Source organism: Filobasidium floriforme (genome assembly GCF_021052385.1).
Source record: "Filobasidium floriforme strain CBS 6241 chromosome Unknown HD553scaffold_2, whole genome shotgun sequence".
NCBI lineage: Eukaryota > Fungi > Basidiomycota > Tremellomycetes > Filobasidiales > Filobasidiaceae > Filobasidium > Filobasidium floriforme.
In genome coordinates, this window is record NW_025763623.1 from 1321836 (window position 1) to 1340267 (window position 18432).

The following is an 18432-nucleotide window of genomic DNA, read 5'->3' on the forward strand; positions in this document are numbered from 1 at the left end:
CGGCGGACTTCGTTTCACCGGCGTTGTTACATGCTTTGCTATCAATCATCCCCCCCCCTGCTTCCAGGGTTAGATTGCGAGGACGGGGCTGTTCGAGAATAGTACATGTTCGGGCCGTAGCGGGACGGGGGCGGTAGGGGGAATGTTTCATGTGATAACACTGAATCCCCCTGTATCTCCGGAGAGAAAACCCAAGGCAAAAGTACAAAGGCACGCCTCAAAGGGAACGCAACAGTCTGGTGGCCAGAAATTCGTATATTAGACTTCACTGGACAGTTGGATTCTCCCTCTCTCAATCCTCTCGAGTCTGTGATATAGAAAATCGACGTTCACGCACAAAATCGTCAACATGCTGCTTCAAACCTGTACACTTTTCGCGCTCGTGGCAGGCACGACCGTCTCCGCAGTGTGTACCGGTACCGATACGAACAAGTGGGGTCCCTACTGGTCCGTGTTCCACGGAGCATCGGTCAAGTGGGGAGGCGACCAGCCCGGTCAGCCGCTGACTGGTGTAAGTGTTGCATTATCGTACATGCCCGGAGAATAGCTCGAACCGTCAGACTCATCGTTCTCGGCGGATCACTCCTAATCTAGCCCTTGGAACCTCCGTTTCCAGTCGACGGCTATGTCCCGTGCGCCGACGCTTGTCAATTCGGTGAGCCAGAATGTTGGGCTGGTACTTCAATTACTTACTGCTACCGCTACGATAACGATGGACGATCCGATAGACAACGAATGCCACGGATTCGAGTTGTACGACGGGAAATGTCACAAGTATAGTGTGTTGGCACACAAAATCGATGCTGGGCAAGGAATTGTCGGGTTGCAAGGCGGAAAAGGCAATAATGGTATTGATATCAATACCTGTCATAAGGCGGTAGCCAGTAAGTGGCGCAGCACCGCTTGGTAGCTGGCCATTCGAGTCGGTTTCATCGCTTATTGACATATCTTATTGTAGTGAAAATCGCTTCGGAAGATCAAGAGTGTTGCGAGATCTATTACAGGTACGTCGTTCGCTACTATCTTTTGGTATCTACAGACTTGGTCCATCTTGTTCGCTGACGAATGTGTCCCGCCTTGCCCACGAAAATCACGGTACGACACAGCTGGCGGGAGGGAGGCGCCGGAAAGCCAGAGGGTGGATTATCGGAGCTCGGTGACGGCACGCGTGTGTAATGCCTGTGACATGTTCACGTATCATGATATATAGCGTGGCTATCACTCACCTCCCCACAACTACAAGATCTAGCTTCTTACGCGAAGGGAGAAGACAATGAGCATATATCGCGCCCATATCGGGAGCCCATACCTATAGCTTTGACGACTGCAGACCTTCACGCCCGCGAGCCCCTCCTGATTCGAGTCCATTCTTCCTACTATGCGGTATCAACCGTAACTTGGTGATGGTTGTGCTTTGCTTGCAGCGCGGCGAGGCTCGCCCAGCTGCCCTCGCACGCTTTGTGCAGGCTTACCACATGAAACTCGATAGTGACCGTTGTTTGATGTAGGGGCGCAAAGTGATCCCCTTAGCCTTTCGCTCTTGGCAATTGAAACATCAAATAACTCTGTCCTCGTCCCCGGGCTGCTGAAGGCCTTTCATCTCAAAGGGAAACATCAAAGGGGTAGTCTTGTGGCAGGTATAGATAGTATAAGAAGGTCTTTAGAGTTACTCTCTCGTCCCGTACGACAGGACTCACTTGCGATTCCCTTCATCTCGCGCGAGCTTGAAAAGAGATCCAACCTTGATATATTGAAGTCGACGACCATCATGCTCTTCGAATTCGGCACTATCCTCGCGATCATGGCCGGGTCGACCCTGGCCGCGGTCTGTCCAGGCTCGTCCTCAAGGGAGGAAGGCGACCCATTCTCCGTCTATCCCGCCTCCAGGGCGGTTTGGCCAGCTGCAGTGAGCCAGAAAGGACACTTGCGTCTTGCTCGTTCTTTTTGGCTGACAATACGTCCGATGGACTAGTTTAAATACGAAATGGCGGGCAACAGGATCGACTGCGCCAACATCTGTAAACACGACACCACCTGTTTCGGTTTCGAACACTCCAAGGGTAACTGCAGGATTTTCGATCAGACCCCTATCGGACTGAAATGGGGCAGCGTGGACGTGGGTATACCTCATTATGAGTGTAAGGACGGGTGGTATCTCAACAATTGGTCGCGTGAGTTTCTTTCTTCTTTCCGCTCGTCTGAAGGAGACTGTTCGGTGGATGCGTTGGTTTTCTGACGTGATCCCTTTCGCAGAGGGATTCAAAGGCGGACAATGCTGTGATGTGTGGATGAATTGATGTTCCTCATGACTGGGACGTGTCCGTCCTACCAATGGACGAGTCTTACTGTATCAGTGATAGGTTTTTTTATTCTTCACCCGAAGCTTGACGCTACGGAGAGGATTTCGATCGATTTGAAAGATGGCGACTTTGGGTGTTGGCGTCATGGACACCCGCTCGTGTGTCGAGGCTTATCGGCTTGCCGCCGTCAAGAAAGTCCTACCAAATGCCCTCACAGCCGATCAAATCGGTACTGCCGTCAAGAAAATTCTTTCAAATACCCTCACAGCAGATGACGTCAGTACCGCCGTCAAGAAAGTGCTACCCAATGCTCCTACCGCGGACGATATTGCAAAGGCGGTCGTAATGGTTCAACCGGCGGTTCCGAAGGAGGATGCCATTCTGGAAAGGGTCTCGTCAGCGGTCAACTCGATCGTCAAAGAGGTCGAAAAGATTTTGCCATCCGTGCCAGCTTTTACTCTCTCGACTCTCCGCGTAACGCTTGTTCTGATGCAGGTTTTTGAAAAGAGAAAAAAAAAAGCAAAATGCCTACAGACATGCTGACAAAAGATGCTCGATGAGCAGAAGTACAAGCAGTAATAGCGCCGACTGGCCATCCTCGACGGGATGGACCGGAGACTTTCTGTAAAGGCGTATCATCCCGGTCGCGACGTCGCCATGCCGAATGATCGTACACACAGGGACCATCTAAATCCTCAACAAGTATCATAGTCGAGACTTGTCAATGTTTCTTGATGAGCCCACGAGTAGCTAGTAGGCATGTCTCAATGCTTTGAGACTAGAGAAGAGGCTTTTACCACATGGAGAAGGTTAGTATATAGTCGTCACGTCAACACTGAATCTCTTACGTGATATCTAGGTCGAGCTGGATCGTGCCCTCCAAGAAGCGAGAAGCTTTGGATACATATACTACAACATCACTCAACTTCATATTTGTTGGGTATTCTCCGATGATTGCGGACCCGTCAATCGCGCAACTGTCATATGAGCGGGTGATATAGTCATGTTCCCTTGCAAGGACTACCTCGGTTCCTCTCGTACCAGCGACAATGTCTGGGTGCTGGGTTAGATATGACACGATGAAACGAGATGGATGCGCCATCGTACCACAACCCCGAACCTGATCCTCTCTCCAACTCCTCCCCAACTCCCGCACTGTCTCCCCCAAAAGTTCGGTTGGGGAGGAGCGTAGCCCAGGGGCGCGTGACCGAGGCTATCGATTTGCATCCGCCACCCCTCCCACTCTCCTCTGCCGCTGGCTGTCACGCGTTTCCCCCATTCCACTGCATTCCGACCCGAAAGTCACCAGCGATCCAGCTCGACCATAGCTTCATCAACATCCATCGACCAATTCACACCACATTTCCTCTTCTCTCTTTACATTTCAAAACCACCTCTCCCTCTTCTTCTTCTTCTGATTAACACCCAGAAAAGAAACAAAACCACCCCCCTACTACCACTTTCACGAAAAAAAACTCGGTCGGGGTCACATTTCCCAACAACCTATACACCCACTCTACCTTTTTATACACCTCGTTCTTTTTCCCTTTTTTCGTGTGATTCAAGATGTCTGCTAAACGTGAGTAGACTCGGGTCTCATTCTGGGTCTTGTTACGGGTTTTTCGAGGTTGGGGGGGTTTTGGTGCGAGGATGTCAGGGGGGGAGAGAATACGTTGTGTGCGGATGTGGGATGAGCGTGGATGGAGCTACAGCTCGAGATTTCGAAAAGGAGCAGAAGAAGTCGAATATTTGACAGTATGACGAGGGTGGGAATGATGGGTCGTGATCCTTGGGAATCGACCATGGGCGAAGATGGGGTGATCCGGGATGACAGTTCTGGTGGTGTCTCGATGCGGAGCGCATTTCATTTGAGCACGAGCTGATCTCTTTTACTCTCTCCTCTTTCTTGCTCATCTCCCACCTTGCCCGGAATCATACCCACATCCTAAACATCACATTCGCTCTCTGCTCTGGACCTGATCGAAATGATAAACGACCGTACGACGACCCCCCGCAGCCATCCGAGAATACGACGCCAAGCAGCTGCTCTCCTACTGGTTGCCCCGATCTCCCGTTCCTATCCCTTGCAAGGCCGAGTCTTCCGTCGCACCGGTAAAGGTCGCTCAGGTTCAATGGTAGGTCGTCCTTGTGACGTTTTCGTCTTTTTGAAGGGATTTGTGCTTATTGCTGGTTGTCGTTCTGGATTCTTTGCGAAAATAGGGACTTTGAGACGAAATCCCTCTCTCCCCCTGTCCAGCCCGGTCAAGGGTTGCCCGAATGGGTCTTCACTGGTGAGTCCAACCTTCACACTGCTTAGCTCGATCGGTAGCTGATCTCTGTAACTTTGACCTATCTCTTTACGCTTTTACTCCCACAGACAAGCTCGTCGCCAAGCCCGACCAGCTCATCAAGCGTCGAGGCAAGGCCGGTCTCCTCTGCCTCAACAAGGACTACCAGGTCTCGGGCGACTGGGTCCAGGAGCGAGCGGGCAAGCCGTGCACGGTCGAAAAGACCACGGGAACCTTGAACACGTTCATCCTCGAGCCGTTCTTGCCCCACCCCCAGGATTCCGAGTACTACGTTTGTGTGAATTCGGCCCGAGAGGGAGATTGGATCTTGTTCACCCAGTGAGTTCGGATTGGCGCATCGCAAATGATGTGTTGGTGCAACGTACTCATTGGGATGTTCTTGTGGATTGCAGCGAGGGTGGTGTCGAGGTCGGTGACGTCGATGCCAAGGCCAAAAAGTTGTTGATTCCCGTCGACGGTAGCGTGAGTCCAGGGTTTCGTTCGATTTTCGGTCGAATCGCCTCGAGCTGACCTATTGGTTTCTCCGTGACCCGGCAGTTCCCTTCGCGAGAAGAGATCATCTCGACCTTGTTGCCCGAGGTCCCTGCCGCCAAGCAGGACACTCTTTGTGACTTTTTGATCAGGCTCTACGCCGTCTACTCGGACTTGCACTGTGAGCACCGAGGCCAAACTTGTGTGAGCGAGTGATCGTCAGCTGACCGCCATGTTATCCACCCCCCAGTTGCCTACCTCGAGATCAACCCCTTGATCTGCATGGACGGTGTCGACGGACAGGCTCCTCAGATCTACTACCTCGACATGGCCGCCAAGCTCGACCAGACTGCCGACTTCCTCTGTGGACCCAAGTGGGCCATCGCTCGTGACGCCTCGGCTCCCGCCGCTGCCAACGCCCCGGGTGTCAAGGCCGACCGCGGTCCTCCCATGGTCTGGCCCGCTCCTTTCGGTCGAGACTTGACCAAGGAAGAGGCTTGGATCCAGAAGCTCGACGGATCGACCGGTGCTTCGCTCAAGCTTACCGTCCTCAACGCCGAGGGACGAGTCTGGACCATGGTCGCTGGAGGTGGTGCTTCGGTCGTCTACTCGGACGCCATCGCCGCCGCCGGGTTCGCTCACGAGCTCGCCAACTATGGTGAATACTCGGGTGCGCCCACCGAGGGTCAGACGTACGAGTACGCCAAGACCATCGTCGACCTCATCACCCGGGGTCAACCCCACCCGGAGGGCAAGCTGCTCATCATCGGAGGAGGTATCGCCAACTTTACCAATGTCGCCGCCACTTTTAAGGGAATCATCCGAGCCCTCAAAGAGTACCGTGAACCCTTGATCCGACACAAGGTCAGGATCTTTGTCCGACGAGGTGGTCCCAACTACCAGGAAGGTCTCAAGGCCATGCGTCTCCTCGGAGAGTCGCTCGGCGTCGAGATCAAGGTCTTTGGTCCCGAGACCCACATCACCGACATTGTCCCCATGGCTCTCGGAGTCGAGCGAAAGCCTCACGAGGCCCAGCCTACCATCGCTTCGGTCACCGAGGAGCTCAAGTCGGGTCAAAAGACCCCTTCGGCCGTCCCTGACGCTCCCGAGGGTCTCGGTTCCGTCAAGGCCGACGGGTCGCGACACCAGCCCAGCGACGACATTGTCTCGTTCAAGAACGCCACCGGAGACGCCATCACCGGTCGACCCTCGTACAGGCCCTTTGACGAGAACACCCGATCGCTTGTCTTCGGTCTCCAGCCCCGTGCTATCCAGGGAATGCTCGACTTTGACTTCTCTTGTGGCCGAAAGACCCCCTCGGTTGCTGCCATGATCTACCCCTTCGGAGGACACCACATCCAAAAGTTCTACTGGGGTACCAAGGAGACCCTCTTGCCCGTCTACACCTCGATCGAGGAGGCCGTCCAGAAGCACAAGGACGCCGATGTCGTCGTCAACTTTTCGTCCAGCCGATCGGTCTACGCTTCGACCTTGGACATCTTGAGGTTCCCTCAGATCAAGGCCGTCGCCCTCATCGCCGAGGGTGTTCCCGAGAGGCACGCCCGAGAGTTGCTCCACTTGGCCGAGAAGAAGAATGTTCTCATCATCGGACCCGCCACTGTCGGAGGTATCAAGCCCGGTTGTTTCAGGATCGGTAACTCGGGAGGGTGAGTCTGGGACGTGGTCGGCGCCGATGTTTCATGGACACTAACCTCACATGTACGTTTCAGTATGATGGACAACATCATCGCTTCCAAGCTCTACCGAGCCGGATCCGTCGGTTACGTCTCCAAGTCGGGTGGAATGTCCAACGAGTTGAACAACATCTTGTCGTTCACCACCAACGGTACTTACGAGGGTATCGCCATCGGAGGTGACCGATACCCCGGTACCACCTTTATCGACCACTTGCTCCGTTACGAGCAGGACCCCGAGTGCAAGATGCTCGTCCTCTTGGGAGAGGTCGGAGGTATCGAAGAGTACCGAGTCATCGACGCCGTCAAGAAGGGCATCATCAAGAAGCCCATCGTCGCCTGGGCCATCGGTACCTGCGCCAAGATGTTCACCACCGAGGTCCAGTTCGGTCACGCCGGTTCGATGGCCAACTCGGACCTCGAGACCGCCGACGCCAAGAACGCCGCCATGAAGGCTGCCGGTTTCATCGTTCCCGACACTTTCGAGGACCTCCCCGCCGTCTTGAAGTCGACCTACGAGAAGCTCGTCTCGGAGGGTGCCATCACCCCCAGGGAAGAGCGTGACCCTCCCAACATTCCCATGGACTACAAGTGGGCCCAGGAGCTCGGCATGATCCGAAAGCCCGCCGCCTTCATCTCGACCATCTCGGACGAGCGTGGTCAGGAGCTCATGTACGCCGGAATGAGGATCTCGGACGTCTTCAAGGAGGAGATCGGTCTCGGAGGAGTCATCTCGCTCTTGTGGTTCAAGCGTCGTCTGCCCGACTATGCCTGCAAGTTTATCGAGATGGTCCTGCAATTGACCGCCGATCACGGTCCCGCCGTCTCGGGTGCCATGAACACCATCATCACCGCCCGTGCCGGCAAGGACCTCATCTCGTCGCTCTGTGCCGGTCTCTTGACCATCGGTGACCGATTCGGAGGTGCCCTCGACGGTGCCGCCGCCGAGATGACCCGTGGTCTCCAGTCCGGCATGACCCCTCGAGAGTTTGTCGACTCGATGCGAAAGGCCAACAAGCTCATTCCCGGTATCGGACACAAAATCAAGTCCAAGACCAACCCGGACTTGCGAGTCGTCCTCGTCGTCGACTATGTCAAGAAGCACTTCCCGGCCACCCCTACCCTCGACTATGCCCTCGGCGTCGAGTCGGTCACCAGCGCCAAGAAGGACTCGTTGATCTTGAACGTCGATGGTGCCATTGCCGTCTCGTTCTGCGACTTGTTGAAGGGAACCGGTGCTTTCACCGAGGAGGAGGCTGCCGACTACTTGAAGAGTGGAGCGTGAGTCTGCAAAACGCGTTCGGCTGATCGAGATCGGAGACACTCGTGCTGATTCATGATGTTTGCTATTGACATGCTGCAGTCTGAACGGTCTGTTCGTTCTCGGACGATCTGCCGGTTTCATCGGTCACTTCCTCGACCAAAAGTTGCTCAAGCAGCCCTTGTACCGACACCCCGCGGACGACATCTTGTGAGTTTGACACGAGACGCTTGAATCGAATTGTATCATGCTAACGATATTCTGCTCGACTTTTACAGCATCAACCTCCCCACCCAGGACCGAGTCATCGTCAACAGCAAGTAGACGAGTCTCGCCGGTCGACACGGGGTCGAGTGCGGGTTGTCCCTCTCAGTGGGCGACACGCTTCTCGGTCTCGTGGCCTTGCCTTCTCCTCATCTTTAACGTCCTCATACACCACACGCTCTCTTTTCTTCCTCGTCTCTCTTCTCTTCTGGGTCTTATCGTCTTTTCTTCCTCACTTAGAATCGAATCCTAATGTCGTTTTACGAGATGTGTGCCGCGAAATGATCTATATACAAGACACACCATTTACGTCGTGCTCGCGTTGGAGGTATCGAGTTTCGAGCCGGTAACTGGCAATTGGCTGCTTGGAGTCGAGTTTGAAGCAAGCAAGGATGAAGCGTTGATACCAAAGGTAGGGTAGGGTATGGCGAGGTCGTCGATGTGATTGTTCTCCTTTTGTTCTCTCGATTTGTACGCGGTCGCGCGCGTGGATTCGTCACGCTTCCTTCCTTCCTCTTTGTCTCCCCCCAGCGACCTCGAGCCTTATTGTCCTCTTCTTCCTCTTTTCTTCTTTCTTGTCTCTCTGCATCGTATACTTTTTCAGCTATAGTCATAGAGAAAGGACACTCGCTATATCTCTTTCAAGATGATTGACATTCAAAATTATCCGTTACATTCGCGATTCGTAGCTCCCGCAATATCTATATCGATATCGAATCGCACGAATCTACGTTTACGAACATGGCACCCGCTACCCAGTCCGACTATTATTCCTTTCCCACCCTGGTAAGCCGACAATCGTCAGAGGCTCCTACTTGTGCGCGATACTGGTAAGCTCGTTATCTGTCTATTCAAGGGAAAGTCATGGGCGACCCTGATGAATGTAGTTGTGGATGAATAGCATCATCTCGGGGAACACGACCGAATGTCCGGGCGGTGCTCAGGATCTCGTGTGTCTCTGTCAGAGTCAAGTCTTCTTGTCCAGCGTTACAGTCAGTCTACGACTCGTCTTCGATATTGGTCTGATTAAATGGTGGTACTGATAGTATGTTCTTTCTGTTTGACAGGACTGTGTGACCGCGACATGTGAGGGGGACACGTTACAACAAGCAGTAGACTATGCTGCGTATACCTGTTCGCTCTACGTAAGTCTGCCCCGAGTCCTTCTTTTGCGGTACGTTTCCATCCTCTTCGTCGATCTGACCATATCGTCGTCTTGTTTAGGGTATCGATATTCCGGCCACCACGATCGGCTCGCCAGCGGCGACGACATCCATAGCGGCACCGGTGAATACCGCTCCTATCGCACCAATTATCGATAAGACCCAGGTCACTTCCAAGATCGACATCATCGTGAGTACACAGCCCAATCTTTTTGGTGTCCGGGTTCTTGATCTTGATCCTGATGTTCATCGTCGGACACGGCAGATGGGCAGCGTATGTGCGGTGTTCCTTGCGATCGCTTTCGCTGTTGGGTTTTACGGTTGTTTCAAGCGGAACAAGATCAACAAGGAGGAAGCTAGTCGGTGAGTCTACAGGGCGCTCAAGAGTCATATATAGTCATGATCTCGTAACCTGAAGCTGACAGGACATCTTCTTTCACCCTTGCTCTGCAGCACCAACTGGACGCAGACAGGATCCGTCACCTCCCCAACCTTCAACCCGGCCAAGTCTTACAACGCTTTCGACATCCCGGCCAACTTTGATCCTACCCGTTCGTTTGGCGGTACGGCGGCCCACCAGACTCAATCCGTCGGACGGGTCGCCATCCCCGGTCTTGGGATGCGGGACCTCACCCATCTAGACCCTCGGGACGTGAGGATGCCCAACGAACCCCCTAGGTCGGCTTTCGGTCGGTCGGTCAATTTCGCCGATAAGGACGCGGATTTGTTTAGGGACGACGACGATGCCGACGAGGACATGGTCGACGGGGCCGATCGATCGAGGACGCATTTGCCGCGTTTGAGCAACCGGGACGCTCTACTGGAAGACGACGACGAGATTACCGGGCTGGATTCCGATCGAGTGCGGCCCTCGACGTTTGTCAGCAACCGGCTTCAACCTGCCGAGAGCTTGCATACGCTGGGCGAGTCGGAAAAGGACGATCAGAGCCCGACTTATTCCGACACCCGGTTCGTCGTCAATACGCTCGAAAAGGGGGACGGGCGACGGGTGTCTGTCTCGACGACGGGGTCGGACGAAAAGCAAGAGGCAGATATTTGGGGTCGGGCCAAGTAAATATGCCTGCTCAGGGCGATACTTAGCAGTACGTACTCGACATCTGGTGACATAGACATCGAGTATGACATATGTGTAGTAATAGGTTATCGACTGTATTAGGACCTTGTGCTTGTGCTTTTGGGGTATATCACATCAATCAGAAACATATCACCGAGACTTTCTGCATGACGACTATCATCAGACGACTCCTCGAGCAGCAGGAGTCATGATCTCCCTAGCCTTGCCGTTGGCCGGCGTCGTATCCCTCAAGCTATCAGAATCCTCGATGATGCTGGCGGTCGTGTCCTCGTCGCCCTCCCCAGCAGACATGTACTCGTCGTCATCCCCAGGGACGACCGACAAGTCCAACTGATCCTCGAGCTCGGGAACGAGAGAGACTCGCGACCTCGCTTCCCCGTGCTTGACTCGAGAGTCGACGCTGGCTCGGCGGTGATGATGCCCGTGACTGGGTTCCTCCATCTTGATGACGGTCGTGATCGTCGCCAAGACGGTATTGGACCTGACTCGGTGGATGGTCCTCGACCCGGACTTGGGTCCGGCAACGGGGGTGACTTCTCCGTCATCGACTGCGGAGATAGCGGTACCGGTCGTAGCGACGGCCGTCTCTCCAGCCTGAGGTTTGACCTCTTCTGCCGTATCGCCTGGCTGACTCTCCGAATGGGCTTTCTTGACATCGCGTCGGGACCTCTTGGACTTCAAGGTCAACTTGGTAATCGACTCATCGCCCTCGTCTCCCGCGTGATCTTCGGCGACCGCTTGCAGCGCCAAGTCCAGCTGGATGACAGCGACATTCCCATGTTTCAGTGTTCTGGGTTTCTGCTACTCAATTTGCCACACGCGCCGCTCACCTTGCGCTGAATGCTCGCCATCTTCTCGGCCATCTTTTCGCTCTTGATCGTCAATCGCTGATCGAGCTGTCGCAGAGGGTCCCTGGTCGAGCTATTGGCAGTAGTTACCGAAGACCTCCTTTTCTTGATATCTCGAGCGGAAGCACCATCCCCCTGAAGAATAGACGGAACTCGTACAGGTTGTCCATCGTTGGACGAAAAGGTCACCATGGTGCTCCGCTTAGCGCGATGATCGCCAGTACCCTTCCAAGCGGATGGAGAGTGCCCAGGTTCGTAGGCGATAGCAGTGGGAGTACGAAGGCCGTCGGTAACAGAAGCCATGTCAGACCTGTCATCCAGGATGTTGACCATGACGTTCTCGATCTGAAGCTCGATAGCGTTCATGACCTCGTCTCGCTCTTTCTCTAGCTCCTGGATAGATATATGCATGTCCGATAGTTGTTTCATGGCCTCTTCCTTGGCGTTCTCGGTCTTTTTGAGTTCTATAGATCCCGGAAAGGTGCTCAGTTGGAGAAATGTCGCTAGCACTTTCGGCATTCTTGTCACTTACCATCGTAGAGCGCGGTATTACGTTCTTTGGTCTGATTGACGACCCCACTGAGACGCTTGGCTTCCTTCTTTTCGGCTTCGATCCTCGCTTTGAGTTCGGCCGCTTCCGCCCCGAGGCGATCAGCATACCGCTCAAACTTTTCGAAACGCTTCTTCCACTGTGGATGCTAGCAGTCAGCTTCGTTTGCGGACTAATCGATGCGATCAGTCTACTTACCGCTTCGCCCTCTCGAATCAGGTGAATCAAGCGCTTATTGATGCGGGCCACTTTCTGCTCGAAATCGTCTCGAGCTTGAACATAGTGAACTGTGGTTGGGCAGAACATGTCAGTACAATTGGGTAGACCACGGAGTTAGCTATTCAGACCCACGAGCTCTGTTCCTCATGGCCTTGCGAGCGAGTTCTTCTGCCACGGTAGGGCGACTTTGGCGAGCTGGGCTGCCCTTGATCAGGCGCTGAATGAAGGTAGGCTTCTTCGACTGCGACAAAAGTGGTGCATTAAGCTTCGGTCCTGAGGTTAAAATGCAGACCACGGACCAACCTTCTCTGCGAGGATTTGGTTGAGCGTGCTCATGATGTCGGTAGTCTTCCACCAGGCGGGAGCTCGGAGCGCATCACCGAGGAACGCAGGATTCGCGTAACCTAGCGCATTCCCGCAACTGGCTCGCACCTTGCCGCCAGGATAGGAGAGTTTCAGCTCGCTGGGAACCGAATGGTCCGCAACTGAACCAATAGAAAGTCAACTTTGAACGTCCGAAGGTGTAAAGAGGCTGAAACGTACCGTAGAAAGATCCGAAGCAGCTCAAGATGCGCTGCCTCATCTTATCACGTATAACTCGAGGTGAGATGACTCCAGGCGGCAGAGTAGGGTTGGAAAGATGGCTAAAGCGGTCGTCTCGGTGTCAGTCTGCCGTTGTCTTGCTGTTGGTCCATCACCGTCCTCACTTATTGTCCAGGTCGACCACGAGCATATCCGGCATAAAGTCAACCATGCCGCGGCACTCGGCATTGATGCCCTGTATGCGAGGGCTACTTAGCACTGCTAGGTAAGCTAGACCGAATACGACTTACCAAGATATATGGTCCAGGGTCTGTAACAGAGAGAAGAAACACAGAACAGGAAGAATGATGGGTATGGATTAGCATTCTCTAGCTTACAATACTATAATCTGGGTGATTTCCGAATGACCAACTCACCCTCGACCAACACTGTGACATCCCGCTACAGAAATATATAATCAGCATATTTCCACAATGCTCACAGCCTACCCTGATACACCTACAGCGTGAAGCAGTGGCAAAGAAAGTCCGCGCCAACCTCTAAGCTCGGCGACGTATGTAAGGTCTTTGACCGCCAGACCCAGAGCTTCCGGGTACCTGGATACGAAGACAACTCTGCCAGGATTGGACAGCGCCACCTACAAAACATCGTTAGCATCCGCACGGTCATCTCTTGTATTCCGACTCACATCCAAGATCGTCAAGATGTTGTCAACGCTTAACATCTGCCACAAGGGCCATAGCCGATAGTTGACGTGGACGAGACCGGTGCGAAGGTCCACCGAACCAGGCATGTCCGCGTTGATTTCGACGTGAGTATTGCCAGGCGAGCCAGCTAGCAGCTTGATTGCGTCTCCAGCTCTTGGAGTAGGGTAGTTGAGAATGCGGGAGATTTGCCTGCGCTTATGGTCTGAGTAAACGGATCATACTCGTGACAATCTCAGTACCACTTACATGGAATGAGCTTTCACGTTCTTGGAGAACCTTGCCCACGAAAGCTTGAGATAATCGATCATACAATCGTAAATGGGGTATTTGGATACTGTCGGCCTGCAAGGTTAGCAATCTTGATCGATCTGGCCCTAGATCATAATCAGCACCTACCCAATGTCAAGGAATACGGAATCCAGAACATGCCGTCTGCTTCCGCCTGGAATGCATCGGCGAGTTCTCCATCTGCGTCACTGAAAACCAATGACTGGCTCAAGAAAGAGCCCCTCAATGCCTGTCGAGGATTTCTCGCTCCTTCGTATTCGGAATCGGTCCAAGTAGGTTCGGTCTCGGATCCGCTCTTGTTACCAGAAACGCGACGTCTCATGTTGATCCCGTCGGAAGCGCGAGAGTTTCGTTGAGCCGGAGCCGCGAGAGAGATCGAGGACGTCCCCGCCATCAAGGTCGATTCGTCCGCAGCGAGGATGTCTTGCGCCGATGTGTTCAGCTTCTTCTTGACGAGACTCAGGCGCCTAGCGCGTTCCGGATCTGCGTGGTTCCAGACGGTCAAGCAGACGCCGTACCAAGTGGTTTCCCGAGCGGTATCGTCATTGGTCCTGTTACCGGCCAGGGGTGAGGACTGCATAGGAGCCCTGGTGGAGCGTCCAAGACTTCGCGTACCCATCAACGAGTTGTCCTCTGGAATAGTAAAGCTGAAAAGGTGGGTCGTTGTCGGGGGGGCCAACGTCGAGTTGACAATTTCGACTACGGAACGCCAGCAATTTAGCTGTGCTCCTCTTTGACTGTGGTCCTAATTTGGCACCTACCTTCTCGAGGATGAGAGTACTTTAGCGACTTGTTGACGATCTTGTGCAATTTACCACCGGCAGCGGCTTCCAAAGGCGACCCGCCAGCCTTGGTATCTGCCAAACTGACAAAGCTGTATGCAGCTCGGGAACTCTCTGCAAGCGAAGTCATCGAGGCGCCCGCGGAGCGGAGGTTCGGGTCGGGCGGGTTCTGGCAAAGTTCACGAAGGTCAATCAAGAGGGTACTAAATCCAGCGTAGAAACTCTTCTTACCTGCCCGCCAAATGTTCTTCCTAAGACCTCGGGCCTGAATCGACAAGGCAGTGCGTCTTCGAGCGGTTCGACCCCCTTGATCGCGTCTTTATCCGCGAGTGACCAAGATTTGACGTCCTGGTCCACAAGAGCTGTTCAATCAATCCAGTCCAATTCTGAAAGAACAAGATTTGAACTCGCCTTAGGTAATCCGCTGACCAAGTACAGAGCACACAAGGTCGATCCCTTCAAGATCTCCTCCGCCGAGGCCTTGTTCCCGCCATTACCATCTCTCGCTCCCAGACCCGCAGTGAAACTCTCTACAGGGCTCTTGACAGATCCAGTCTCCATGGTCGGATCGAAAGGGATCCAACTGACATTACTGTCCGCCCTCCTGCCATGAGCAGAGGCAGCACTGGCTTGCGAGTAAGTCTGTCGGTGACCCTGGTGAGGGGGCGGGGGAGCTTGACGTGAGTGGCCGTGATGAGATTGGACGTTTTGGGAGAGGTATGGTCCCCGACCTAGATCTTTGGCGAGGAAACCTTCTCCGGGACTCAAAGGCGGGCTGGCTGCGAAGTAAAATCGGGTAACGTTCAACTGCTGGATATAGGAATAGTTGTGTTCGCTGATTCATAACTTACCTGGAGAGACGTGTTCCAAACCCGCCGGCTTCTTGACCGACTTCTTCCTAGCCAAATGTCTCGCTTCTGGTTCAGTACTATCCTCATCCTCTTCTCCCTCTCTATGAGTTCCAAGCCTGTATCTTCCCGAGTCATACCCTCCTGTCGAACTTATTTGTTTCCTCTGTGCATCCGCCGACCGACTTCCCGCCCCGTTCTTCCTCTGCCCTGCTGAGTTGGAACTAGCGGTCTTTCCTGTCCCACTTCTTCCTCTATTCACAGCGTCTCCAAATCCCTTTTCTAATTCCTGTTGCAACCTCCCGCTGACGAGCGACATGGTTTCGTATCCTTTCTGGTCGGCTAGCTTTTTTTGTTCAGGTGTAGATAGCAAGATTGGCTGGGAGATGATTGTTCCTCGTTTCTTGTGGTCTCCTTTCGTCTTCTTGCCTACCGAGTTGGATTTGTCGTCGACGACTGTTGTTTTCGTGGTCGACCTGGTGAGATGGTTCTGCGAATGGCCCTGCGCACACTCTGAAGCAGGAGACTTTTCGGTAGACCCAATGCTGGATCGCCTGAACGAGATCTTCCTGGGTAAATGCAGCGCCTGTATGCCAGTACCCAAGAGGCTGGTATTGAAGGTCGTCTGATGGGGTCGATGACGGACGGGAGTGGCAGTCTCGGATGACCAGCGGGAGATGCCTTCTCGCTCAGATTCCGAGTCGAGCCTACAACTGTACATTGGCAGCTGCGTCAGATGGATAGTTCAGACAGCGAACGCAATTGCACTTACTTTGTAGCTGATCTGATCTGCGATCTAGACGAAGGTGTGGACGGGGGTGGAAATGCTGGCAGACGATCCCCACGGTCCTGGATTGACATTCGGTTTTCACTTTACGAAGCCGTATCCGTCTTTGTAGCTTTATAAACTTTCGTTGACGAGAGCGTTGCAACTCTTTTCAGTCGTTCCTGCTCGACGACGACGTGTTCGAAAGTATAAGTCGAGTTTGTTGTGGTTTGATCAAACTCCTTCATGTCAATGTCGAACCGTCCCCCATGCCCCATGTCTTCGTCACACGTCACAGATCTCACACCGTCTCCCTTGAATCCCTTGATTCTTTGATCCGAAACAAAGAAAATGATCTCGTGATACACAGAAAGATGTGATCAACCCGAAACGCGATCAACACGCGACCGTACAGGCGTACGACCGACCGCCAACGCGCACAGACCCGCCGATCCACCGATCCACCATGACGCCGAAAACGACCAGCAACCACGACGCCTCGCCGAGTCAGAACCTTCTTATCACGCTATATCAATCCAAAGGCCAAAGGACCCTTCTATCGTTCAGCTGCTAGCCTATTCTGATGGTCTCTGCCTCCTTGACGGTGTTGCATTCTGTCTCACGAACTCCAATCGCTCTAGTTTGAGACCTTCTAGCCTTCCCGGTTGTTTCGGCTCACCGGGCCGTCCTTCTCTCGAGACCGCTGCTTCTCGTTGCCCCATGAAGGTTTGCAAGCGAAGCTGGCGATAACACGAAACTCACTCGATCACTCGGGTGACATTGGGATAATTGCGATGAGACACCGGCAATTGCGAACAACAGGGCTGTTTGTCTGATCGCTTACAGCCGGCCGTCGGGCCGTGGCACCGCAACGAAGCTGAAACGCGAAGCAGACGATCCAATCAAAATCCGCGCGTGAGAAGGTCTTACATCCGCGGTGCACAAAACAAGGGCAAAGTCGAAAACTTTTCAACCTGGCTCGGGCCGATGATTGCTGCTGTTTATCATGTGTTTTCATCATTTTTGTGTCTTTTCGTTCTATGGATGTCACGGGCAAGGACGACATTCCACAGGTCGTCATCATTATCAGAAGAGAGTGATAGGAGGGAAGGAGGGGATTTGGTATGGACGGCAAAAAGAGAGGCTGAGGAAGGGCATTGCTGGCAAAATCTACCCTCGACAGTAAAGGTTGGGGAGGGGGCAAAAAGGACGCGTAGCGCGTAGTTTACAACTCTGCAGGTGAAAGAGGGCAGTGTGTATAGTCAGCGGCTGTCCTGTCTGTACCTGCTGCAAGACGAGTACTTACTCTGCATGGCAGCAATGTCGGAAGACTGAACGTACTCCTCGTGGTCCTCGGCGATCTCTATAGACACATATCACATGAGCTGCTTATTCACCTGCTGTGTGTTGTGAAAGCACCCGACTCACGCTCTTGCAGCTCGTCGAGCGAGATCTTCTCGTCCTCGATGACCAAGTTGATCTGGAGCATCTTGATACCGTAACCGATGGGGACCAACTTGGAAAGACCCCAAACGAGTCCGTCCTTCTCGATCGACCTGACGCCGGCCTCGAGGGCCGCCATGTCGGTCTCGTCGTCCCAAGGCTTGACCTGCATGGTGACGACCGACTTGGCGACGGGGGCGTCCTTTCCGGCGGCGGCGTTGGCAGCGGCCTTCTCGTCCTTCTTGGCCTTGTAGGCGGCGACTCGCTCAGCCTTGACTCGCTCGGCCTCGGCATCGTCAGCCTCGTCGTCGGAACCGAAGAGGTCGACATCGTCGTCCTCCTCCTCGGCACCAGCAGCGGCGGCCTTGGCGGCAGCGGGCTCCTCACCAGCGGGCAGGGTCAACATGGGGGCCTTGGAGGCGTCACCCTTGAGGTTGGCGTGGTCGGCCTCCCAGGTGGCAATGTGCTTGTACCATCGGGCGACGTGGGGGTAGGTCTTCGAGTCGGGGGCGGCTGCAATGGCGGCGAAATGGAACAGTCAGTTCAAGTGCGTTCTTGATAGAAGAATAGGCTAGACTCACACTTGACGACGGTGAAGACACCAACATCAGCCTGCGAAGGCTCGAATCTTTTTTAGACCAAGAATGGCAATAACATCAATCAGCACTTGTCTTCGATAACATGTCATGCGGCAAAAACAGAACAAAGAGAGGGACGTCGAAGGTCAGAGGGTTTGGAGGGTTTTTGTCGTCAATACGAGTGAGAAAGTATGGGCGCGGGGTCTTAAGCCGTCCCCTTTCTCGGTGTGTCGGAAACACGGACCAAAACAGCTATTCATCATAAATAGGAGGGTGGAATGGAGATCGCAGATGGGGGTCCG

At 53.8% G+C, this 18432-nt stretch overlaps 5 protein-coding genes across 5 annotated transcripts; 3 read left to right on the forward strand and 2 right to left on the reverse strand.

Annotated features, from left to right (window-relative positions):
* The first annotated feature begins 269 nt into the window (after positions 1–269).
* Positions 270–1315, forward strand: HD553DRAFT_103745 (uncharacterized protein). Its single transcript, XM_046176391.1, has 5 exons — positions 270–511; positions 595–655; positions 729–884; positions 959–1004; positions 1107–1315. The coding sequence occupies exons 1-5, from the start codon at positions 350–352 to the stop codon at positions 1174–1176; spliced, it is 495 nt and encodes a 164-aa protein (XP_046039842.1). The 5' UTR covers positions 270–349; the 3' UTR covers positions 1177–1315.
* Positions 1316–3664: 2349 nt separating this feature from the next.
* Positions 3665–8837, forward strand: HD553DRAFT_304819 (putative ATP-citrate synthase subunit 1 (ATP-citrate (pro-S-)-lyase 1)). The gene is made up of 10 exons (XM_046179070.1): positions 3665–3879; positions 4318–4435; positions 4521–4591; positions 4678–4927; positions 5002–5071; positions 5147–5261; positions 5331–6747; positions 6811–8055; positions 8138–8245; positions 8314–8837. The coding sequence occupies exons 1-10, from the start codon at positions 3867–3869 to the stop codon at positions 8357–8359; spliced, it is 3453 nt and encodes a 1150-aa protein (XP_046039843.1). The 5' UTR covers positions 3665–3866; the 3' UTR covers positions 8360–8837.
* Positions 8838–8894: 57 nt separating this feature from the next.
* HD553DRAFT_304823 (uncharacterized protein) lies at positions 8895–10782 on the forward strand. Its single transcript, XM_046179071.1, has 7 exons — positions 8895–9129; positions 9201–9291; positions 9367–9444; positions 9524–9652; positions 9728–9825; positions 9916–10565; positions 10640–10782. Exons 1-6 carry the CDS (start codon positions 9041–9043, stop codon positions 10535–10537), a joined length of 1107 nt encoding a protein of 368 aa, XP_046039844.1. The 5' UTR covers positions 8895–9040; the 3' UTR covers positions 10538–10565; positions 10640–10782.
* A 558-nt stretch (positions 10783–11340) lies between these two features.
* HD553DRAFT_267513 (uncharacterized protein) lies at positions 11341–14293 on the reverse strand (the record flags this gene model as incomplete). Its single annotated transcript, XM_046177528.1, has 12 exons — positions 11341–11870; positions 11939–12095; positions 12155–12243; positions 12308–12416; positions 12479–12660; positions 12719–12819; positions 12883–12969; positions 13131–13159; positions 13221–13355; positions 13407–13614; positions 13672–13759; positions 13822–14293. 12 exons carry the CDS (start codon positions 14291–14293, stop codon positions 11341–11343), a joined length of 2187 nt encoding a protein of 728 aa, XP_046039845.1.
* Positions 14294–17371: 3078 nt separating this feature from the next.
* HD553DRAFT_267249 (putative elongation factor 1-beta (ef-1-beta)) lies at positions 17372–18081 on the reverse strand (the record flags this gene model as incomplete). Its single annotated transcript, XM_046177515.1, has 2 exons — positions 17372–17472; positions 17538–18081. Coding segments are annotated over 2 exons (645 nt in total), but the record flags the coding sequence as incomplete, so codon positions are not given.
* Between the last annotated feature and the right edge of the window lie 351 nt (positions 18082–18432).

Excerpts from the sequence above, each read along its gene's own strand:
- HD553DRAFT_304823 (XM_046179071.1), top strand. The coding sequence starts at position 9,041 with ATGGCACCCGCTACCCAGTCCGACTATTATTCCTTTCCCACCCTGGTA. Across the intron at positions 9,653-9,727 it reads CTTCCAAGATCGACATCATC|ATGGGCAGCGTATGTGCGGT; the intron begins GTGAGTACACAG and ends CGGACACGGCAG. Across the intron at positions 9,826-9,915 it reads AACAAGGAGGAAGCTAGTCG|CACCAACTGGACGCAGACAG; the intron begins GTGAGTCTACAG and ends CTTGCTCTGCAG.
- HD553DRAFT_304819 (XM_046179070.1), top strand. Across the intron at positions 4,592-4,677 it reads GCCCGAATGGGTCTTCACTG|ACAAGCTCGTCGCCAAGCCC; the intron begins GTGAGTCCAACC and ends TTACTCCCACAG. Across the intron at positions 8,246-8,313 it reads CACCCCGCGGACGACATCTT|CATCAACCTCCCCACCCAGG; the intron begins GTGAGTTTGACA and ends CGACTTTTACAG.
- HD553DRAFT_103745 (XM_046176391.1), top strand. The coding sequence starts at position 350 with ATGCTGCTTCAAACCTGTACACTTTTCGCGCTCGTGGCAGGCACGACC. Across the intron at positions 512-594 it reads CCGGTCAGCCGCTGACTGGT|CCCTTGGAACCTCCGTTTCC; the intron begins GTAAGTGTTGCA and ends CTCCTAATCTAG. Across the intron at positions 885-958 it reads CTGTCATAAGGCGGTAGCCA|TGAAAATCGCTTCGGAAGAT; the intron begins GTAAGTGGCGCA and ends ATCTTATTGTAG.